Source organism: Petaurus breviceps, unplaced genomic scaffold, assembly GCF_028583685.1.
Source record: "Petaurus breviceps papuanus isolate PSGF00001 unplaced genomic scaffold, PetGlider_PUasm1.0 90919, whole genome shotgun sequence".
Lineage (NCBI taxonomy): Eukaryota > Metazoa > Chordata > Mammalia > Diprotodontia > Petauridae > Petaurus > Petaurus breviceps.
Window position 1 is genome coordinate 29,878,858 of NW_027187378.1, and position 24,505 is coordinate 29,903,362.

At 45.5% G+C, this 24,505-nt stretch overlaps 2 protein-coding genes and 1 long non-coding RNA gene across 15 annotated transcripts in view; 2 read left to right on the forward strand and 1 right to left on the reverse strand.

Annotated features, from left to right (window-relative positions):
* Positions 1–24,505, forward strand: part of PEBP4 (phosphatidylethanolamine binding protein 4) — a 416,346-nt gene that overhangs the window by 362,068 nt on the left and 29,773 nt on the right. For 9 of the 10 annotated variants that reach the window (XM_069075687.1, XM_069075686.1, XM_069075677.1 and 6 more), the window contains 2 exons: positions 10,081–10,126; positions 13,920–14,039. In XM_069075687.1, the coding sequence (XP_068931788.1) occupies positions 10,081–10,126; positions 13,920–14,039 (166 nt within the window). Of the gene's footprint in view, positions 1–10,080; positions 10,127–13,919; positions 14,040–20,522; positions 21,286–24,505 lie in introns of those variants that run through there. The other variant, XM_069075685.1, reaches the window with a different exon arrangement.
* BIN3 (bridging integrator 3) overlaps positions 1–24,505 on the forward strand; it is a 227,159-nt gene that overhangs the window by 73,988 nt on the left and 128,666 nt on the right. The gene's annotated exons all lie outside the window — the stretch shown is intronic.
* Positions 1–24,505, reverse strand: part of LOC138152033 (uncharacterized) — a 74,931-nt gene that overhangs the window by 17,442 nt on the left and 32,984 nt on the right. The window contains exon 1 of one of the 4 annotated variants that reach the window (XR_011166004.1): positions 4,914–4,991. The exons of the other annotated variants lie outside the window; for them this stretch is intronic. This is a non-coding gene — a long non-coding RNA (uncharacterized lncRNA). Of the gene's footprint in view, positions 1–4,913; positions 4,992–24,505 lie in introns of those variants that run through there. 4 annotated transcript variants of the gene reach the window in all.

Here is a 24,505-nt window from a genome sequence, read left to right on the forward strand (position 1 = left end):
AGAGAGAGAGAGAGAGAGAGAGAGAGAGAGAGAGAGAGAGAGAGAGAAAGAGAGAAAGAAAAAGCGAGAGAAAGAAAGAAAAAGAGAGAGAGGAAGAAAAAGAGAGAAAGAGAAAGAAAGGAAGAAAGAGAAGTAAAGGAAAGAAGGAAGGAAGAAAAGAGAAGGAAAGAAAGAAGAAAGGGAGGAAGAAAAGAAAGAAATGAAGAAAGCAGGGAGAAAGGGAAGAAAAGTGGAAAGAAAGAACAAACAAATGAAAGAAGAAAGGAAGGAACGAAGGAAGGGAGAAAGAAAAAAGAGAAGGAAAAATTGTAGAACTTTTGTATTATATAAAAACAGTATAAATATTCCCACATTGGTCACTTCCAAAAATGTATTTCTTGTTTCTGTATATTAGTAAATCATTATTCTGTTATGAGATGAGCAGCATTCCTTTTTGTCATTCATCTGAAATCATGACTAATAATTTAGTTAATCAGAATTCTTAAGTTTTTCAAAATTGTTCATTTTTATAATTTGACGTTATAGTATAAATTGTTCTTCTCAGTACAGTAGCCCAGAGTAGGCTCTCCAATTGTGTTCAGTGAGTTTTCAACAATATGGGTACTCAGTCGTGGTTCCCATCTCTTCTTCATCATCTCCTTCTGACTTCTGTAAGGAATTTGTTGTCCCTGATATTTTTGTGTTATTAACTAGACAATCATCAACAAACATGCTATACATTCATGTTCAAGGAAGGCCAGGGAAAAACTAATATGAGAGCACAAATATATTCCGTGCATCTTGCTAAATTTTAAAAACATATAAACATTAAGGTGGTAGAAAGAAAATTATCCTGTTTCTGTCCCCTTCTGAAATCCTTTTCTCACCTGTGTTATTTTTAAATGTTTAATTACGTCCTTTTTTCTCTTTTGCATCATTATTGCTATTCTCTCCCCACATCAAATAAAAGCTCTCGATAAAAACAAATATAATCAAGCAAAAAAAAAAAAGATGTTTAACCTCCTAAACCTCAGTTTCCTTTTCTGTAAAATATAATACTTGTATTGCCTACTTCCCTGGGCTTTTTTGAGCATCAAATGTGATAACATATGGAAAGTGCTTTCATTTACAGCCTTTTCCTTGGAGCTATTTCGCCCTAGTCAGATGGTCCAGACTTTTACTGGAGATTGCCCCTGAAGAACCTGTCCAATATTTTTGTCAGGTCATTGGCAATACCCTACAAAAACAAAACAAGTCTGGGGGCAGTCCCATGGCAGCCACTATTTCTGGACCCCTAGATACTGACAGCTGTCAAAGAAGATGTGTCTCCTGTTTGGGGAGCAATGCTCAAAAGTCAGGAATAGGGAACTCTAGGTCACTCTACTCTGGTTATTCTAGGTAACTTGGGTTACCATCTTGTCTTTTTGCACATTCCGTCTTTGGTTGATTTCTTCTTTCCCATATTCCCCACTACCACTACCTCCTACTCTTCTTGGTCCTGTCTTTCTCTGTCCTTAGTGGTGTCTGTGTGTGTGTGTGTGTGTGTGTGTGTGTGTGTGTGTGTGTACATCTCTGTACCACTCTTTGGATCATGGGTCTATGTCTCACTGTCTTTTACTGTATCTCTCTGTTTCTCATACTCTCACCATCTCTGTTTTGTCCCTCTCTTTGTCTCTTTCTCTGTCTTAATCTCTGTGTCTGTGCCTCTGTTTCTCTGTCTCTCTCTTTCCTTGTGTGTCTCTTTCTCTTGCTTCTCTCTCCATCTCCTTATGTAATTTTACAGAAATCATAAGATTTAGAACTAGATTCAGGCAGTCTTATAGATTTTATCCACCCCACCCCCATTTTACTCTGTTTCTGTGTGTATATCTCCCTTTCCTTTTCTTTCCCTCACTTTCTGAGCTGCAAGAACTATCCATTTCCACCAACCCCACTCCCCACCCCATCAAAAGAGACACCTTTCAACTCTAAGGGCCTGAGTTTTGTAGCCAGGAAAGGGAAAGTGATTGATTCCTCCCAACCCAATAGGAAGAGGTGGGTGAAAAGATTAAATCATCTCTTCTGCGCTCGAGGAAATGTGCTGCTGACCCCCTGCTCCAGAGAGGTCAGCAAGCGTTCGGGCACCTGAGGCCGTAGCAAACGACAAGGTGGGCGGGTAGTTGGCTGTGGGTAATTGAAGTGGAATGAGGAAACTGTCTTCCATCGCTGCTGGGGCCAGCGGCTGAGCCAGGCCCCTTTTTCTGTGGCCTTCTCGGGCCAATCACTGACTCTAGGAGAGGGGGCTAATGAGAGGGGCCCTGGGGCACCCCCAGCGCTCCTGCCCGCCTGCCCCACAGGTCAAGATCAAATGAGCTCTCCAGCCATTCCCCCAAGGAAACACAGAACACAAAAAGGAGAATAGTGCCTATCCATCCATCAACTGTCTCCTCTAGTATAATGACATCCTTGACCTATTCTGGCAAGGAACCTAGGAAGACTAGTGACAAGAATGAGAGTCAAGGTAGACTCTGCAGAAGAGGTGGGTCCTGACTTGAGTCCTAAAGGAAGTTAAGGATCCAGAGAGGAGGAAGTACATTGTAGGCACAGATCTGGCTTATGCAAATGCACAAAGGGAGGAGATGGAATGTCCCTCTCTGAGAGCAGATAATAGTGCAATCTGGATGGAACATAGATCTTAGGAAAGGGAGTAATGTGAAAAAAAAGTGGAAAGGTAGGTTGGAGCAAGATAGTAGAAGGCATCCAAGGCCAGGCTTTTAGCCTGGAAGCAATAGGGAGCCACTGATGGTTTAGGGGCAAGGGAACGATATGGTCCAATTTTACCCTTCAGAGGATTAATTTGACGACTCTGTGAAGGATGTGTATCATGTGTGCTCTGGATCCCTCCCCCAGACGTAGGCCAATTCCACCTCCCCTCGGGATCCTAGAGTCCCATGAAGGACTGAAGTGTCTTTTCTCATCAGCTTTAGTGTTCTCCCATTTCTCAGGAGGCACTCCAGTTTAGCACTCCAGTTCTATTTACCCACTTCATATAGGCAGCATGTACAGAGGGATACTGACTTCAAAGCAGTAAGAAAAAATGGACAAATATATCCTCCGGTACCTCTAGGACATATGCTCCCCTACATCACTTCAGCTGCTGGGGGAACAGGCTCCAAACTTAGTTCAGTTCCTACATAACATTTGTTCCACCAAATTCCTGTCCGGATTCAGCATGTTTACTGGGTGAGTCCTTGTGCTGGGCTGGGGTCCCAAAGTCACTCTTGAATGTGTCACGTGATCCTAAGGGCACAAAAACTGATTCTCGCTCCTTGGGGGCATCGATACAAAACTGGGTTGCAAAATCCAGCCTAGTTTCCAGCTCCCAGATTCCTGTGGCTCACTCTCTGAACCTTTTGAAGCTCTTTTTATGTAGAATGGAAAATAAACAGATTAAAAGACAAAACATTCCCCATTTCTTAGGGCCATATCTCCCAGAGACGAAAGGTCAGTACCTTTCTTTCTCCTTACCACATCATCTCTCAATGGGCACCATGAAAGAGAAAGAATCGCCCAATTCCCCCAGGTCCACGTGAAGCAAAGCTTACTCAGACCTTTTTGAAGACACCAATAGTGTCTTTCAATTGGCCATGAAGCCAATTGAAAAGGGTTCCTCTAATCCATATGGTTTGCTGCCTAGAACCAGTTATAGACTGTCCACGCATGCTCCATGCTCTCTCCAACAGACTTTGCTGGGAAGTCACGATTCTCCTAGAAGCTCTTTCTCTATCACCTTCCATGTGGACAGGTTGTTTCAATTGAGTGAACTGATGAGGTCTATGCATTTGCCAAACCCAGATTATAGATGGATTAGACTGGACAGAAACTAGAATCAGCACGGTCAATTAGAAGACCATTAGAATAATCTGGGCAAGTTGTGATGAGAGCCTAAGCTGGTGGAAGGTGGTCACATAGGAGGAGAGGTGATAGGTGTGGAAAATGTTATGGAGATAGAATGAAGTAGATTTATTACCCATACATGCCCTTCTCTCTGAGGCTCAGTTTCCTTATCTGTAAAATGAAGAAATTAAATATCTAAGGTAATTTCCAGCTCTAACATCCTAAGAGCTAATAAACAGGGGACTCCATATTCAAATTCATATCTTCTGACCCCATTATCTCTCTAATAAAAGTGTATATCTGTGTGGTATTCTACGATCTATAGAGTTATTCCACCTCTCCATTACCTCACTTGATCTCCTCAGCAGTACTGTGACTTAAGCAGGTATACTCTCCCCTAAAGGCTAAGTGACTTACCCAGTGGCACACAGCTGCTGAGTTGGGACTAAAATCCAAGTTTCTTGACTCTTAATCAAATATACTTTCTATTATACCATGATTCTATTACGAATTATCAACACCATCACCATCATCATTATGAATGTAGTTCAAAAGGTCTTTCACATCTTAAATGTTTCATAAATGCCTGCTGACTTTGTTTGGCTCTGAGAAGTCAAACCTCAGTGGTGTGGGAGCCTTGATGGGTACCAGAGAGAACGTCTCGACTAACCCAGGGCAAAACAGTGAAGTAGAGAAGCTTGTCTTGGTGCCCTACTATTCCCCCGTCCTCCTTTCGGCCCTACCCCTATTAGCAGCTTTGTCTACTACGACTTATTCCCAGAGCCCTCCCAATCAATGAGCTGTGAGTTGGTCCAAAAGTCTGAAAGAAACGAACTGATAATAGAATTTCAGGTGATGTTAGAGAGACTTTTCCCCCACCCCAGCCCTCAAATACCCTGAAGGAAGCCACAGGCTGGGGCTGCTCTAAAAATAATGTCTATAGCCCTTGGCTGCTCCAAGGCCCTGGTCCTCTTCTGATTCTGAGTTTTGTAGGTCTACCCTGTGTTTTTGCTATCTGAGTATATACCCCATCCCCTGTAGCAGACTGTAAACTATACCTCCAACGAGTAGCCCAGAGCCAGGTTCTTGCTAGATACTCAATAAATGTTTGTTGTTCGTTGATTTGGTCTTCACCATAACCCAGTGAGGTAGGGGGTGTGGTTCTGGTTTGTCCTTCATTCTTGAAGAGGACCGTGACATCAGGGAGATGATGACATAGCTTGCAATTGACTTTGATTGAAGTGAGGAGGGCTGTGCAAAGTCACCAGCCTCACTCTCTCCTCTAGAGCCAGCTGGGTCCAGCGGCCAGATAACAATCAGCATGACTGGGGATGGCCCAGGATACAGTGGGAGACCTTGGTCCTTTTAAGGTCACAGGGTCATAGGCTTAGAGCTAGAAGGAATCCTAAAAAGCCATCCATTCCAAACTCATATTTTTATAAATAAGGAAAGTGAGGCACAAATCAGCTAAGTGACTTCACCAGGGTCACATACCTAATAAGTGAAGTAAGATTTTATTTCTTTTATGTATATATGTATTTATTTTTAGTTTTCAACATTCACTTCCATAAGATTTTGAGTTTTAGATTTTCTCCCCCTCTGTCCCCTCCCCATGATGGCGTGCAATCTGACACAGGCTCTACATATACATCCATATTAAATATATATTCACATTAGCCATGTTGTAAAGAAGGATTAGAACCAATGGAATGAACCATGAGAAAGAAGAAATCAACAAAAAGGAGAAAGAAAGAAAGAGCAAATGGCACACTTTGATGCATTCGGACTCCATAGCTTTTTTTCTGGATGTGGTGAAGCAAGATTTTAAAGATCTTTCCAACTCCAAGTCCAGCATTTTATCCACTACTACATGTTGCCCCTCAAAAGAAAATTTATTTAGTGCCTGGCCATGAAGAAAAACTGAGAAAATATGCCCCCTCCTTTTTTCTTTTCTTTCTTTCTTTCTTTTTTGTTTACAGAGGTGAGTGACTATGGTTGTAGAATGGTAGGTACACTGCCAACTTGGTTGATGAACTGATTTTTAAAATTTCCTTTTATTCTATATTACAAGAAATAGCTAAATTGGGTGGTGGGATATGTTCAGAAAAGGTGATGTAAAAAAAAAAACAAAAAAAATCAAGAAAAATGGATTTTTTTAAAAAGACTAAGCTTCCAAAATACCAAAAAACAAGTAAACAAACAAAATTTCAAAGATCATAATGCTGTACAATCACTCTCCCTCTCCCTGAATTTTACAGATGTGGAAACTGAGAGCCACAGCAAGAAAACAACTTGTCCAAATGATATGTAGCAGAAGCAGGAATAATACCCAGGTCTTCTGATTCTAAATTCACTCCACTTTCCACTCCCCTTCTCATGATTTCTCCCACCCCAGCTAGGGGGGCCAGTGCTCCCATACCACCCAGGGTCTCTTAACTCATATATCCCTAAGCAGGTCTATCTAGTCTGGCCATACGTCATGCCTTGAACCTACAAAGAGCACATCAGTTTATAGGATTGAGAATAGGAAAGGACTTTAGAGCTCATCCAATAAGACCCTCTAATTTTTACAGATGAGGAAACTGAGACTCAAAAAAAAGAGTTCAAAGTCCAAAGGAGTTTGACCAAGGTCACACTGGTATTAAGTAGCTGAGCCCTGATTTGAACCCAGGTGTTTTGGTTCCCAAACCTGTGCTATTTCCTGTACTTCTCTCCTCTGTAACTGTTTCCCTCCTGCCCTTCTAGGAGGCATTCAATATAATGGAAAAAGCATGGGAATGGAGATGAGGGAACCTGGATATCCTGGCTCAGCATTGCCCCTGGATGTGTAATCGTGAGCAAGACTCTTCCCTGCTCTCCTGTTTCCTCAACTATGAAACAGGGCATGTTAATGATGTCCTGTAGTAGGACATTAGCAGAGGCTTGACTAAGCCACAGCTGGCTAATCTGATCCAAGGTACACAAGGGTGTTATTGTTTTAATATAAGAGCTAACACCTTCCCTACACCTCGAGATCCCTCCCTCATGGCACAGATGCATTTCATGAGGCCTCCATCAGGCCAGGACCCAAACAGTGGGAGTTTGAGGCAAATACATCAGGGGCAATGAGGAGGAAAAAGTTTACTTCTGCCTTGTTCCTCAGGCCCTTAACTCACCCAGGGAAGGCTGCTCCCCAGGTCATGAGATCACAGCATCCCAGAGCTTCAAAGAACATTTGTCCAAGCCCTTCAGGGTACAGGGAAGAAGCTGAGATGACCCAGCTATGATTCTGACCCCGGGCCCCCAACTACTCTCCTTCCTCCAGAGTATTTTTAGCCCTTTCGAGGCTCTCTGCTTACAAGTTCCTGAGAAGCTGACTCAGCCAGCTTAGGCCCAGGGTCCAGGGCAAAAGTCCATATGGTCTTACTCAGCAAAGCAAATGGAAGAGGTCAGTTTCTCTGCCTAGGAAGCTCCAGTTGGTGAGAGAAAACTTCCCAGAGGGAGAGTAAATTCCCTCCCAAGTCAATGGGAGAAAATCAAACTTTCCACCCCAGACCTCCCCACCCCCATTCCCCCCAATGGACAGAGCTAAGGTCATATCCCTGGGTGGGGCTGGGAGTTTTTAGGAGAGGAAAACAGCAATTTTGGGTTGCTATTGTTTTGTTTAAACAAGTCATTAACTAAACTGAGCTGGGAAGGGCTGAGCTAGGGGAGGGGAGGGAGCTGAAGGAATCCTGGATTTGGAGTCTGAGGACCTAGGTTCAAATCCCTGGTATGGCTAATAAAGAGAGGGAGGATTATCAAATTCAATGTTATTCAACAAACATTCTGTTTCTACTCTGTACAATGCACTGTGATAGGTACTGAATAAGCAAAAGTGAAAAAATAGAATCCTGCTGAGAAAGGGCTGGAGTTTGGGGTTGGAGTGAGTACAGCAGGGAGGAGAGAGGAGAGAGTACAGGACACTGTGCTTAAGAAGTAAGGCCTCTTAGGAGCTAAGACCTCAAGGCAGTGGCAGGGTTGGGGGGTGCAACTTGCAGGGTAGATGTGAACATCATCTGTCAAACCTCTGGTAGCAGTTTATAAGAATAAGCTGGATGGGCACAGCCCACTGGATTCCTCCCAAACAGCTGTGCTGAGGCCCTGGTGTGGAAACAGAAGTTGGTAGGGGCTATTCCACAACAGGAAAGGAGTAAGAAGACTGAGATAAAACACAATTGATTAATGTACAAAGGGGCCAGACTAGGGAAAGAAAAAAAAAGAAGGCAACCTTCTCCTTGTAGACCCCCACCCCCAGCCTCACCCTCCTGCCCCCACCAGCACCTAAGTCCTAAAGGTATCAGAGGACCAACTAGGGAAAAATTCAAGGCTTAGCAGTAAAAATGAAGGGCACTGTCCCAGATAAGGGGCTCTTCACAGGGAAATAGGAGGAGGGACTATAGGACAGGCATGAAACTGATCCTGAAGGGCACAACAGGGTGATGGAAAGTTCTGCAGGCACAGACTCTGAAGAGACCTGAGTTCTGATCTCATCTCTGATACTTACTAGCTATGTAACCATCGACAATTCACCTAACCTCCCTGAGCCTCAGTTTCTTTTTTCTGTAAAAAAGGATAACAGCCCCACAGTAGAATCAACCTCACGGGTTTGTTACAAGGATCCATAGAATAACACCTGTGAAGTGTGTTGTAAACTTCCAGGGTTTTATAAATGTCAGCTATCAGCTAGGATATCGAGGGTCTTAGCCGGGCTGCAGATTTAAAATCATAACCACGGGAGCTAGATCTTGTGTAGGTTTTCCCCAACAGGTCAGGGTGAAGTTCCTGCCCCACCCCTACCCCAGCATGGCCTCCCCTCTGGCCTCACTCCCTCACCCAAGGAAGAGGATGAGCTCAGTGGGGTTGGTGGCCAGGGCACAGTTAGGTGCTGAGTGAACCTGTTAGGATATGTCCTTCATCATCATGATTAACGTTATAAAACCTACAGTTGGGGACCACAGGGATCTCCTAGCTTAGCCCAGGATATTGGCACCGGTGAGCCTAGGGCCCTAGTTCTAGTCCTTTCATCTGAGCATCTCGAGGCCCTAAACAAACAGTAATTAACACCGCACCCCCATCTCTTCATTATCCCACAAACTGGGGGGCAGGGAGGGGACCAAGGGGGAAACTTGACTTTAGCAAGCCCAGAGAAGGCCACAGGGCCCGCCTGGGGGATCATGAGCTGAGTCAGCGAGGCAAACTAGGCCCTCACTGCAACAGGCTCCTCTGGCCCACATCCCATCTTCCTTTCTCCCTTTCACTGTAGTTTAGACAGCTACCAGCCAAGCCCTCTGAGCGCTCTCAGAGGAGATGACTAAAGAATGTTTTTCCACCCTTCTGCAGGACCACTTCACTCCATCAGAGCCTAAAACTTTAATTCCACTTAGAACCTAAAAATGGGGCCACTCCCACCCACTTTAGGACTCTATGCTTAATAGATAAGAGACTCAGGAGGTCAGCTGATGGACAGGAATCCGAGATGTAGAAAGATTAAGGTGACTTGCCCGATTATTGAGGTAATAACGCAGTAGATATTTGAACCCAGGTGTGGGCAACTCACTTGAAGGGGCAGCTGAGTGGCACAGGGTGAATAGAGTGCCAGACCTGGACTCAGTTGGACCTGAATTCCAATCCAGATGCAGACAGTAGCTGTGTGATTGTGGGCAAGTCACTTTATACCATTTGCCCCCAGTTCTTACCTGTAAAGTGAGCTGAAGAAGGAAATAGCAAACTACTCTAATATCTTTGCCAAGAAAACCCCAAATGGGGTCACAGAGTCAGACAGGGACTGAAATGACTGAAAAGCAGCCACGGATCTGAATCCAGTGCCCTTCCATTACAATATATTTCCAGCTCTATGTAGTCCCCTAGGTTTGGAGAAGCTGAGACAGGAAACAGGTCCTTGGACTCCATGAGGTACACCAGGGATCAGACAGCCCACCCCCTCCTTCCAAGCAGGCCTGTCCCTTGAACCATTCCCTCAGGCACATGGGTATCTTACCTCTCTTAAAACTGTCACCTTCCCTTGGGCATCCATCCAAGGGCCCATTTCGGGCCCTGCTGGTGGATGCAGCCTTCCATACCACCTGTCTCACCCCCACCTCCTGACCAATGACAGACTTTCAAAGAAAAAGGGGGCCAGCCTAGGGTTTCCTGCTACTTTCCACCTCTGCCTGGTGTAAACCATATGCGTTTCTGTTCTTTTAGGGTGACAGCCTCAAGACTGGGAACATAAGTGGCTCTGAGCTGACTGGTAAGTAAGCCACCCCAGACTCTCCATCTTCCGCTCCAATCAACTAAACAATAAGCATCCATTGAATATCTGCTACGGGCAAGGCACCATTGTAGGCACTAGGGACTCGAGTACCAAAAATGAAGCAAGGTTTTCTCAAATGGAGCTTATGTTCTTGTTTCTTCATTTGTCAGATGAGGAGGTAGGACTACTTAGCTTCTAGATGATCCAGTTGCTTTGGGACTTCGGGGTGGGGTTCTGCTAGCCCCCAGAAGGGAGGTCTGGCAAAGCTGAAGGTAGGGTCAACATTCATTTGTTCTATAAATATTTACTCACTATGTGCGAGATCCTACTTGAGATATGCCATTTGACTGCGGGCATCACCACAGTTTCCTCATATATAAAATGGGGATATTGACAGTTGTACTGTGGACTTCACTAGACAGAAGAGCTTTCAGAATTATAAAGAATATAGAGATGTATACTATTGTTATCATTGCAAAATCATCCCTGCCCTCAAGAAACTTACAATCTAGTAGGAAATTGAAGATCAGGGCACAGCTGGGCACCCACCTCCTCCCACACCTGTCACCTCCCTCAGCTTTGAGCTTTCTCCTTACCTATTTCCACCCGGTGTCCCTAAAATCTGCTCCTCCTTCTTTCTCGAATCCCTTCACATCCCCTCAGTCTGCATGTGGCCTTGGCACTGACAGCACTCCCAGGTGGACCTATATTTCCCAACTTCATCTCTCCAGGGAAGTAAAACAGAAGGTACCCAGGGTGCATGGGGTCATGAAGTGAACAAATGGGACAAGGGCACCCCAGTGTCACCCCTAGGAGGGGAATTCTTCTTAAGAGTCCTGGGTTGGGAGGCTCAGGATGGAGGTGGGGGACTCCTGATGAAGACTTTTTCTCCTACCTCCTGGTGCAAGTTCCCAATGTCATTTCCCATGACACACAGTCATTCCCAATGACACATGCTAAATTTCACCATGCCTGAATACCTGGACATTGACTTACAAATAGATGTGCAGGCACACATATGTACACACATATATACACATAAATACACACACACACACACATACACAAACACTCTATGCTCCTCAGGGACATTCTTCATACATCCAGGGCTTATTACATAGTGCTTGGTTACATAGTAGGTGTCTAATAAATGCTTACTGACTCACTGACCTCTCTGAAGGTCACCAAAATAACAATAATAATGTTAATAGTTGACCCTAAGCATTAAAAATAAAAAGCAAGACCCTTTCCATCCATACCATATATGCCAATACATAGACTGTATATACCATTATAAAGGCAGTTTAATGGCAAAGTTTACAGAGCACCAGACCTAGAGTCAGGAATTTCTGAGTTCAAATCCTGCCTCAGACACTTACTAGTTGTGTGACCCTAGGTAAGTCACCTCTCTGAGTCTCAATTTACCTATTTATAAAATAGGAATCATAATAGCACCTATTTCACAAGGTTGCTTCGAAAATCAAATGAAGGTCACCTATGTTAAGCACTTTGCAAACCTTGGAGTGCTATGTAAATGCTAGCTATTATTATTATCTGAATTCCATTTAACGAAGATGAGACTGAAATAGCAACATTAATAATAGTAATAGCTGTCATTTATATAAGCGCTTTATTTGCAAAGGGCTTTATAGCCAATACCTCATTTGAACCTTACAACACTGGAGGGTAGATGCTGTTACTATCTCTGTTTTACAGATGAGGAGGGTGGAGTTCAAAAGAGGACAAAGTATAAATTTCTAACCTCAATGGGCAGCAGAAGGGGTGGCGGGAAGGAGAGAATTTGGAACTGAAAGTAATGATAAAAAAATTTTTAATTAAAAAAAGAGAGAATAAGGAGCTTTCTCAGAATCATGTAGATTAAAATTAAATTGTCAGGATCCAAACCCAGCTCTTCCTGATTCCAAGTCTAGCACATAATTCACACACACACACACACACACACACACACACACACAGAAATCCTGAAGAAAGATGTCAGGGCTGCTCCCCTTAGTCGAAGGCCCTCTGAGCCTCCCAAAGGACAACTTCCAACCCTCCTCCCAAGACCAGAAGCTTCTCTTTGACTTGTGAACTGGCTTAGTGGAGGTGAGGCAAAAGTGGTTAAAAAGTCCAGTCTTCTTCCTGAGATTCCTTGTATCATTAATCCCTTCTTCTCTCCCATTCTCTTCCCCAAGTTCTTTTCCAGAATTTTCTGACAAAAAACAACAACAAAAAAAAAACCAGCAAAAAAGGAATGCCAGTGCCTACTCTAGGCCTCAATTTTCCCAGCTGGAAGAGGGGGCCAGGGAGGGTTCTTATCTCTAGTCTCTCTCCTGCCAGAGAGAGAGAAGAGGGGAAGGATGATCTGATGAGGTTTGCTAAACACGTCTGAGACCACAGTTCACACAGTCTGCATGGGTGTGGGGTGGGGAGAACCCTTCTCCCCTACCAAACCTGGCTCCTGAGCAGGAAGAGGGGAGAGGGCCCAGCATTTGCTCTCTCTTCCCCAAAAGGTCCTCGGTAGGCTCTCCTGCCATAGTCCAGGCCACCACTCCCACTGGGAGTGCTTCCATGAGCAAGCCTTTGAATTGAATCCAGCCCACCCCCATAACCACTTCCAGATCCTTGGGCCCATCCAAAAAACTGGCTCCCCTGGGAATTTAGTTCATAAGGAAATGCTGAAAAAGGAAAGAAAGAAGTGGGGGAGGGGGGCCGATAGAGAATGTAGAAAAATGATCTTCTTCCTGAGCAGAAAGGCTGTCATAGGGCAGCAACAAAACAGGGACCTCCCATCCCTCTCCCTTAGGCCTGATCTTAGCCCACTTTCACCAGATCATCAAGGATGAAGAGGTTTCAGGTATTGATGCTGGAATTCAGGATGTTGCCTGTGCCTAGAAGGTGCCCCACACACTCCCATTTAAATCCTGCTACTCCTTAAAAAGCCCTTCTATGACCTGCTCAAATGTTACCTCTCTGGGGAAGCCTTTCCTGGCCCTGAACCTTTGTAGTTTATCACCGTGTCTCAGCCCCCCAATCCCCATATCATGTCGTACCACAAGTCAGGAGGACCTCAACTTAAATCCTAAATCTTTCCTCAAAGAGGAACTTACTAGCTGTGCAGCCCTGTGCAAGATATTTAACCTCTGCGAGTTTCACTTGTCCCCTCTGTAAAATGGGGACACTATTAGCACTGTGCTCTTGTATCTAATGAGAGAATGTATGTGATGGGATTTGGCAAACCTTAAAGCAAATGTATAAATATCAGCTAATATTGTTAGTATTACTCACCTGTAAGGTCTGTGAGGGTAGAGACTGTGTTTTCTTATTACCTAAACTTTGAATCTCCCCAGAGTCTAGCACAGGGCTCTCTGTACACAGATATTTAGGAATTATTTGGTGAGAGAACAAATGTTTAGTACAATGGAAGGACCCTCAGGCTCAGGAGTCAGAAGACCTGGGTTTGAATCAGCATTGCTACTTAATTCAAGACCTTGGGCAAGTCACTTGGCAATCTCTCCAAACCTCTTTTGCAAAATGAGGAATGAGGTGGACTGGAGATACTGATGATAATAAATGATATTGATATTGGCTCTGTCGGCTATAAGAAGAGAGCCCATCCATCTTGGGGGCTGGAGGTGGACAAGTAGGAACGATGAGGAGACCTGGCCCCCAGAAGATTTCTCCTCTGCTTGGAGTAACCAGGGAAACCTGAGAAGGGAAGGCCTCAGGGGTCTCTGCCCTGGGTTACACTAGAGAGGTATACACTCCACTGTTCTTTCTCTGCCCTCAGGCTACCAGCCTCCTGGCCCTCCACCACAAACTGGCTTCCATCGATATCAGTTCATCCTGTTTGAGCAGCCAGAAAGAGGAAAACCGATCACCCTGAGCACCAAGGAAAAGGCTAAAAGAGGTAAGACTTCCGGCTTGACCCATGGCCCAGCTGGAGCAGACCCCACTGGGGTAATGAAGGCCTCAGGTCCCATACCCATAAGCCTATGAAGTCCCAGTGGAATGGAAGGTGTCCCTTCTTTGGGGAAGCTTAAGGTTGAGCCAGTGAGAAATGTGTTTATTTGGTGGAGTATCACCTCCCCCAGACAGCAAAACCCAAGAACCAAGAGCATAGCTTTGAATGGAAACCCAGAGGGAGAGGGTGAGCAATCTCCCCTACGGTCTCCAGTGACATGTATGGGCAGCAACCCTATAGCAAGCACCCCAGTTGGTAACTGCACCCAGTAATTGGGTCTGATCTAGGCAAAGAGGACTCTGGAATGCCTCCCTGCCAGCTTGTCCTCCTCGATAGCTGCCTAATCTAGTCACAGATTCTGCCTCCTTGCACAATCCCTCCTTGGTCAAGGCAAAAACAACCTTGAGCCCTGCCTAAGCCCCAGCCTGAGAGAGGAGATCCCTAGGACCCCTCCTGCCCCTGACCAGGGAAGAACAGAATCCCAAGGTTCCAGCAGCTCCTTGACATAAATCCGTAACCCTGAGTGAATCCCCCTCTCCTCTCGGTGGCTTAGATTTCCATTCCAGGAAACTGGAAGAAAAGGAAGAAGAAGAAGGAGATTTCAACAGCCTGTCAAAATGAGGGGGTGGGAGGGACAGGGTGCAGGAGAAGGTAAGCCAGAGAGCAGTGTTGTCAATCAAGGCAGAGGGGAGAAGTTCTACAAGTCAGCAGGAGGGTGGCTGGGCAGAAGAAGCTGGCACAGCCCTGGCTGCACTCTCTTCATTCTCTGAGAAGCAAACGAGGTATTCCCAGCCCTAGTCCCTAGAAACTCCCCGATGGGATCCCCCCAAAATGAGCCTATGCCCTTTAAAGAAAAAAGACACCAAGTCTACATTAGCCACCAAGCGGAGGGTGGGGTCTGTGAGTCATTAGATTAGATTAGATAGAATTCTGCCTCAATCACTCATTAGCTGTGTGATCTTGGGCAAATGGTTTAACTTTTCTAAGCCTTATCTGTGTAATGGGGGCTATGAGATGCAATGAGACAACGTGTGTAAAGAACTTGGCAGACTTTAGCTCTCAATATTATTATAACCAGCTAGGTGCCCTCAACACCCCTCTGAGCTGTAAATGGGGGTGGGGGGCAGGCGGCCACTTAGATACCCACACAGAACACATCATGCACCTTTAACATCCCTTGGGAATAAGCACATTGTTTAGGGGTGTGGGGAAGAGGCTGATTTCACCACAGAGAAAGCCCTGTGTTGGCAAAGCAAGGGAAATAATTTTACAGGAGAAGGAAGGAGCCAGATCATGGAGGACCTGGAAAGACTTGACAGGGTAAATGTAAAGGCAATGTAGATCATAGAGCAAGGAAGTGAGAGACAGAGGACAGAGATTCTAAAAGATTAGTCTGGCAGCTGAAGAGAGATGGTGGAGGGGCAAGTCTGGAGACACCAGACCCAGAGGGAAGCTGTTACTCTAGTACAGGTGAGAGGTAATGAGGGCCTCAAACAGACTAGTTACAGGAATCCAAGAAGGGGTGAATGAGTACATGCCTACAGGCTCAGGGCCACCTGGGGCCCAGAACACGGCCTTATCTTTCTAATTGTCTTTTCATGAGAGAATACCTTCAGGGGGATCCCTAATATGTGATGCTGTAACCAGCCCTTTGTGTCTCCCACACTGCAAGGAAGAGTTCTGGTGACCAGAAAGGAAGGGGGAAAAAAAGATGTATGGGGGTGGGGCGTGTGAGCGTCCATCCGTTCAGCAGAATGTGTCTCCTGTCACAAATCTGTGTCCTCAGATCCAAACATCTCTGGCCAGGGGAGTGGAGAGTTAGAACCAAAGTGGGGTGCCACATGCCCCCCTCTCTCAGCCCTGTCTGCCCTCATCCCTAAGGTCTGGCAGACAGACCCAGGTTAGAGGCAGGCCCACAGGAGCAATGTCCCAACCAATCCCAGACATGTCTGGGCACAAAAATTGGCTCAGCCAGTGGGGCGCTAGACCCCATTAAGGGCCCCGGAGGCAGGTTTGGATCCAGCCTGCTCTGACTGTACAAATTCCATCAAGCTGTCCCACTTCCAACATACTTTCTCTCAGTGCCCTCCTCCTTCTTCTACCTCCCCCCAAGTATGTTCTCCTACTGTCTCTATCAGTCTCTGGAATACATATGATGTTGGAAACCTTCCTTTCCATTGGGGACTTTCAGAACAAATCAGTGTAGGGCAGGGAAGGGGGGGGGGGAGGGAGAGAGATAAAATGGATCATCAGATGAGAATCTAAACATAAGAGCCTAAGTGAGAAAAGAAGGAAAATCTCTACTCTTCACTCTCACCCTCCACCCGCTGTCTCACTTGACTGCACAGAAGCTGCCTTCCTAGATTCTGGGAAGAGTAGAGGAAAGAGAAGAGAGAATGGGGCTGCAATGATTTCAGGCCCAGAGAACATTTGCAAGCTCCTCTGATGTCCCACCTCAATCCCAGTACCCACACCCCCACAACCTCTTCCACTGACGGACCATGGCTGCCATCCCCTAAAAACCTAAGCCTTTGCTCTGACACTTGGCTGATCAATTGTCAAGTGGCCTCCTCTAGTCTTGAATCAATATTGGTCCTGGATGGGAATGGGCTTGGGACTGATTCGTGGGATACAACCTGATGCCCATCAAACTAAACACTTAGGAAGACAGTCCATGGCCTGTGGCCTTCCCCTCCTTCAAAGCACTGCCCCAAACCTTGCCCCCACCCCTTCATCCAGTCATGCCAGCCACTTCTTCCACACTTAGGCCAAGTGTGCTGATTCTAGAGATGTTGCTAGGGTCTCCCAAAGTCCATAAGCAGATTTTCAGCCTCCAAACTTTAACTTTTAAGCCATTTTCAGTGGTAGCTATGACAGGAGCAACTTGTGAGTAAAATTCAAAGGCAAGCTGATAGGGACTTAATTTCTGTCAGCCAGAGGAAATAGCTTATCTTTGTATCTACAGTAAGCATTTCTTGTTTGTCCAGGGATCTGAAGGAACACATTGGGAGTGATTTTGTGATGAGTTATTCTAAACTGTAATAAAATGTGCTTTTAAATGCTATGATAGAAACAGCCTAAGTTGTTAAAGCTTAAAGTACATAAGGACTTTCTGAAAATCTCTATACACACACACACACACACACACACACACACACACACACACCCTACCACTTGGTAGATGGTTAATATTAGAAGGCTTAACCCAGAGCCTCTTTCAGTCTTTAAGCTGAGTTCCCCAGAAGCTGGTGTAGGGCCTCCATAGAGGCACTAGGTGATGAGGCACCCCCCCCCAGTATGGGAAGTTTTTAAAGCATCCATTAGAGCAGAACCTCTTCATTACCCTTCCCATGAATGCTGTTTCCATTTAAAGAACCATCCTTCTCCCCTACCTCTCACCCCTAGGTTTTTAGGGAATTCAGTTCTGAGACTCTTCCCCAAGGAATGAGACTCCAGGCTAGTTAGGTCTTCCAGAGCTTCTACAAAAGTAGGGAGCATAGTGGATAGACCTGAGTTTGAATCCAGCTTCAGACACTTACTAGCTGTATGACCCTGGGCAAGTCACTTGACCTCCATTACCTCCGTTTCTTCTACTGTAAAATGGGGATAATAAGAGCACCTACTTCACAGGGTTATTGTGAGGCTCAAATAAGATAATATTCAATTGTCACCTTTTATTTAGAAACTTCTTGAAGACCTGATAAGCCTTGTGTTCTACTTCCTTTTTCTCCCCCTATAGTGTCTAGTGCTGTGCTCACATCCACAAACACACACACACACCCTTTCTCATTCATAGATTCACACACATTCTCACACCCACACATTTATATAAACATACACAGCCCTATGTACTTCCTCAGCCAACTCTGAGATTCTGCAACTTTTAGGAGCCGAAAAATCATCCCCACAAATGAAAAGTTCCCTTGTTGCCATCCTCATCCTCCCTGACTGAAAAGCAAAGGGATCCAAGGGTCCCAAGTGACAGCCCCACCAGCAATAACCACAGCTCACATTTGGGACCTTACAAAGAGCTTTCTCAGTAAGCACTCCATCTGATCCTCACAAAACCCTGTAAAATGGATTAAATAGGTGTCATGGTTTTCCTTTGACAGATAAGAAAACCACATCCCAAAGAAACTGTGCTTGGCCCAGGGTCACTTCTACTGATCCCAGCTGTCAAAAAGAAATCCATTCTCCTTTTCTTTTCCTAACCCTCCTCCTCACCCCAGTGGGCAAGTGAGGCTTCCCAAGGGTGCCTATTAACTGACCATAGAGAGGCCCAACTGCCCCAAAGCTCCTCCCTCCTTGGGCAAAGTCTGTGGTTGAGAGAGTTCAGAGAATCTCCCCAGGAAATCACCTCTCCCCCAACACCCCCAGCCAGTGGGGCTGGGAGAAGTTCCAAGAGAGAAAACTCCAAACAAGAGATGGGCTAGTGAAAGGCAGATTATGGTGTAGGGAGAAGGGCCTGGGGGTACACAGTTCAGTGATCCTGGACAAGTCACTCTGAACCTCTGCATCCTCATTCATGAAATGAGATTGTTGGGCCAGATTGTTCTAAGGTCCCTTTCAGCTCTGACCCTCCCCCCAGAGGAGCCCCACTTTACACTTGTCTAAATTTGGCCCGAGCTGTGCTACATCCATCCCCTGACAATTAAACAGAAAGGATGGGATGAGACTTGTCAGGCACTGAAGTGTAACTCTGGGTATCTGGGTTGAAGGCCTGCAGGGTATGATAGGTGAATAAGACAAGGGTCATTGGGAGTAAGGTGACCGACTATATTTTCCAAATTAAATTTCAGAGCATGTCAAGTCTGACAAGATAGCCCTTTTGCAAGGTCTTTAGAAAAAAAAACACATACTTTGTTTTCTTAAAATGGGAACTGTCCCCCAAATTGCTGTACTAAGAGGGGAAATTTAAAAAACAACAACAGAAACTAAGGGCTTGGAGATAGAGAAGCCTTCCCCCCACCCCATCAAAAGAAGTTTCTGGTTGCCACTCCCCTGCTGCTCTCCCCAACCTTTTAATCCAATCCAGGTTTCTTTTGGGGAGACTCTGTGAACCTGTACCAATGGCCCCCACCAGGCCCCAGCACCTCCCCTGAGTCATCCTTGAACACTTGTGCAAGGTGTCTCTCTCGACTTGCACAGGCACCGCCCACCTGGCAGAGCTGGTAAAACTAGGGGCTTGGCAGCACCCCAGCTGGGGCCTTCCTAGGGCGATTCTCAGATGGACACCCAAGCCCAAAGAGAGCGAAAGCCCGGTCAGATTCCCAGAACACCCCCAACTAACCAACTCTTAGTTGTTCAAAGTAGTCATTAAGAAATAATTTTTTAAAAAAAACCTTACAGATAGTATCTAAAACTCACTGAAGCCTTCCAACCCCCACGACCAAATGTCTTGCCAGAACTGTTTACAGGAAGTAAAGGAGTAGGTCAGTCACTTCACTGGAGGCCTAAGCTTCCTCCTCTTAGATCAGCTGGATGACCTCTAAGTTCCCTTCCAGCACTGACATCATTCATTCATATGACACACACTTATTAATAAGCACCTGTGCTGTTCTGTGCCTTGCGTCAAAGTACTGGAGAAGGTACAGAGGTAAATAGGCCAGTGCCTGCCTTCAAGGAGCTTAGTGTCTGGTGGGAGGAATAAAACATGTAGAAAGACAGATATGATCCAAATGGGAATATAATAAGCATATAAGTGCTATAATCAGATGAGGGAGAGAATGGGAAGTGGGGAAGAGATCAGGGAAGGTAACATCCTATCGGCTATGAGTTTCCCTTCTTTCTGACCCTGTTCTGTACCTGTAGAGAGACCAACAGTGGTCCAAAGGATGACCTAGGTAGGAGGAAGACCCAAATCCACATGCCGGTTAGCCATCTCTTAGAGAGTTCAGCTGCAGCTAACCCCCACAATGCCTCCCTCCCTCAGCTCCTAGATGTCCTTTCCAGATGTACCACCAGCACCTGGCTCTCCTCCACCCCCCAGGGTCCTCTGAGCCCCTGGGCAGTCCCACTACTCCAAGTCAGATTTCTGGAATGGGAGGAAAGGGGGTTTCCCAGGGGATCTGAATCCTCTAGTCCTAACTCTTCTCCTTCCCCTAAAGTCAAAGTTGGCCTCGCCACTCCAAGATCCCCCACTCAGCAAATAATCTCCAGGGGTAATTGAATGTGGTGGAACGGGGGCTTTTCAGCTTCAGAGTGGAAGTCTCTGGATGTCATTTAATGGCATAAAAAATAAAAGGCCCAGGCCTCCCGCCTACCAGCACCAGGATATCATTAATCTCAGTAGAAAAGCATCAGCGCTCCTATCACCGCCAGCCAGCCCTGCCAACGAGCCAGACAAATTACAGACTTAAGCCAGGATCCTGGCGGGACTGTTATTAGGCTGAAGTTGAATTTTTCTTTTCTTTTTTTTTTTTTTTGCAGGGCCACTGTCCCTGATGAGAGGCTTCAGAGCAGTGGTCTAGGAGGTACATAGGAAAGCAAGGAGTGAGTGGGAACAATATGGCTCCCCGACTCACCAGCTGGGGGGCAGAGAGAGGTAGGTGGAGTTCTATCAGTCAGACCAAGAAGTTGCCCCTGTGGAGGTGCCCAAGGCAGGAGTCAGGAGGCCTAAGGCAAGTCCTAGGCAGTGGAAGCTGGACCTTCCCACTAAGTCTATCTGAAGTCCCAGTCCCCTTTATTCCTCCAGCAAACCAGAAATAAAATAATGGCTGACATCAGTACTTGACGGTGTACAAAGCACTCATTATTTCATTTGAGCCTTACAACATCCCAGGGAAGTAGGTACCTCTGGAATCATTCCCATTTTACAGATAAGAAAACCAAGGGTCAGAAAGGTTTCGTTCGGTATTTAACTTCAGCTACCTCCTCACCACAGCCCTACTCTCATACCATCTCCACCCAATGGGAACTTGGCTTTGTTCTTATCGTGCAGTAGCCCAGGCCTCTCTGTTATACACAGCATTCTCACCGACCCTCCCGGAAGGCACCCTCCTTCCCTCATCCTCTTCTCCTCTTCTAGCATCTTCCCCAAGCAGAATGTAAGTTCTGAGGGCAAAGGCTGCTTTATATGTGTATCTCCCAGTACTTTGCACAGTGCTGGCACATGATAAGCCCTTCAAAAATGCTCTATTTATCTATCTGGTACTCAACCAATAAATGCCAGAGACAGGATTCAAACCCAGATGACCAAGTTGAAAACTCTTCCCTTTACACTCCACCTCGGGGCCAGGATGGGAGAGGCAGAGGGAAGAACAGCGAAAGGCATGAGAAGGCCACCCACCTGTATCCCCCACCCTGGCTGAGCTTCTGTCAGCGGGAGTTTTTAGAATCAGTTTAGAGGTTAGAGTTGGTGGGCATTGGTTAGGGTCAGAGGCATGCAGATAAAACTGCTGCCCTTAGGTTGTTTCTGAGGACTCTTAGAAAAGCTATGCTTGGGAGCCTAGACACCAGATGCATGCCATTGGCCAGAAGCATCCAAGAACTGAATAACCTGTTCAGTGTTCAGTTTTCCATTTCTCATAGGGTCTTTCTGCATCAAATCAGTATTTCAATTCCTAGAGAACAAGACAAGGGACAGGGCCCATTTACTTGCCTGGTACAATGACAAGCACAGTGTCCGATGCAGGCAGCTATTGACAGTAAGAGTGATGGTATCAGTGGGAACGTGCCCCCGTGGTTTGAGACCCTGCCTAGTTATGTGGCTCCCTCTACCCACTTGCAAATGGAGATGTTCATCCACCTTTTTTTTTTTTTGTTCATCCACCTTTTAGCTCTGCAATAGGACCTGGCTAAGGGCTTGTGGTGTCCACCTTCTAAAGGTCTTCTGGTGCTTCTCTCTCTCTCTCTGAATCTCTGTCTCTCTCTGTCTCTCTCTCTCTGAATCTCTGTCTCTGTCTCTATCTCTCTGTCTCTCTCTCTCTGTGTCTCTGTCTGTCTCTGTCTCTCTGTCTCTGTCTCTGTTTCTGTCTGTCTCTGTCTCTGTCTCTCTGTGTCTCTCTCTGTCTCTCTCTCTCTCTGTCTTTCTCTTTCTTTCTCTCTCTGTCTCTCTCCTCCAATCCATCCTACACAGCATCTTCCTTATGCCTAGATCTGATGATAGCAATTCTCCATTCAAATTCCTTCAGTGGCTTCCCATTGGAGACCATGCCACACAAGATCTTAGCTGAAGGAACTGAAGGATGCTCGCCCTGGAGAAGAAAAGACTTAGGGGCCTGGGTGGGGTGGACTGCTAGCTGTCTTCAAGTATTTGAAGGGCTGTCTTCCAGAGGGGGAATAGAACTTGTTCTACTCTGCCCCAGAGGGCAGAACTACAAGAAATGGATAGAAGTTTCAAGGAGACAGATTTAGGCCAAAGGTGATACAAGGAAAAACTTCCTAGCAATCTAAAAGTGGGATGGGCTGACTTGGGAGGCACTATTTCCCCCTTCACTGACGGCTTTAAATGCAGCCTATAAGATCACTTGTCTGGATGTCACAGAAGGGATTACTATTCATAGAATCACAGGTCAAAGACCTGGAGCTGGACAGGAGCTCATAAATCACCTAGTACCACCCCCTCATTTTACATCTAGGGAAACTGAGGACTGGAGGCGAAAGCATTTGCCTAAGATCAAACAGGTACTCAGGTTCAGAGGTAGGATTTGAACACAGGTCCTCTGACTCCAGAATTAGTGCTCCTTCCATTGTTGAATGAAATGTCCAATAATATCCAAAGTTTTTTCTGACTTTGAGACTGTCACTTAATGGGAGGGAAAAAGATCCAGGAGATATTTCAGGGATAGAATAGGCAGGGTTAGACAACTGACTGAGAAAGGGTAGGGTGAGGATGAGGCAGACAACTTCAAGGTTTCAAGTCTGAGTGAATAATAAGTGTAATGCCATTAACAGAAAGAGAGATAAGTTGCGGGGGGCAATTCTGGATATGTTGGAGGTACCATGAGTATTATTACTCTATTATCTCCTGCTATATGTGTGTGTGATATATGCGCTACCTGTAGCATATACAGGTAGAAATGTCTAGCAGGCATTAGAACAACAAGGTTAGAGCTGAGGTGAGGGGCCAAGACTAGAAAAGGGGCCTTGAGAATTATCTACATAGAAATGATCATCAAGACCATTGGAGGAGATAAGATTGCCAAGGGAGATGGTGTAGAGAAATAAGGAAAGAGGACTAGAACTTGGGAGACACTCACTTCAGGGATGGGACCAAGACAAACTACTGAAGAAGACTGAGAAGAGAACCCATGATGGTACATGAGTCATGATGGCCAAGGAACAAGAAAGTATCAATATCCTGGAGTGGGTGTCCAATGGTGGCAGTGCTACAAAGGAGGAAGATGGCCCAAAATGGCCATTGGATCTTGGTGTTGAAGAGGTCATTGGAGAAATTTAGAGAACCTTAGAGAAATTTCAGAAGAGGGATGAGAATGCAAGTCAGGTTTAAAAGCATTGAGGATCTGAATCCAAAAAGGAATACTGTTAGGGCAGCTAGTGAGTAAAACTCTGGCCCCGGAGTCAGGAGGACCCGAGTTTGGTTCTGGCCTCAGACACTTAACACCCACACACACAAAAAAGACTAGCCATGTAACCTTGGGCAAGTTACTTAACCCCAATTTCCCTCCAAAAAGCAAAAAAAAAAAAAACAGTGTAAGGAATGATGAGCTGGTTGATTTAGAAAAACATGGGAAGACTTGGACTTATGAAGGAAGATGCTATCTACCTCCAGTGAAAGAAATGGCAAATAGAAATATGCTTAGTACAGTCTTACATATATGTGTTTGAGTATATATGTGTATATATGTCTATGTTTATAGATATCTATGTATATGTATATATATCCACACTTAATTGTAGCCTTCTTTAAGGTGGGGGGGAGGGGGGGGAAAGTGCACAACAGAGAAAAAAAAGAAAACCAACAAGGAAACAAAGAAAAGCTGGGCAGCTTTGAAAATAGTGTGTGGTATTTATCATATAGGTTCTCTTAAAATGGAAATATATTGTTTTATATCGAATCTTTGGGTCTGCTGTGTACATGGCAATGGGTTTTTTTTTCCTTTTCTCAATTTGTATTTAAGTGTAAAAGAAAAAAAATTACAATTAAAGAAAAGAAAAGCATTGAGGGCATTGAGGAGCAGGTGGGTGAGGAAAACTGGAGACAACAAGTGATGACTATTCTTCCTAGAAGTTTGGCAGTGAAGGGAGGGAGATAAGATGGCAGGTGGAGAGGGTATCCACATCAAGGGAAGAGTTTTAGTTTTGTTTTTTAGTTGGAGAGATTAAGAGGTGAAGGGCCTTAAGCCCATTCTGTGTAAGGAACATTTGAGGGGGGTAGGACACTTAGCTGGGAGAAGAGAAGACTCAAGAGTACTTGAAAGAGTATCCTATGGGAGAGAAATCAGATTTGT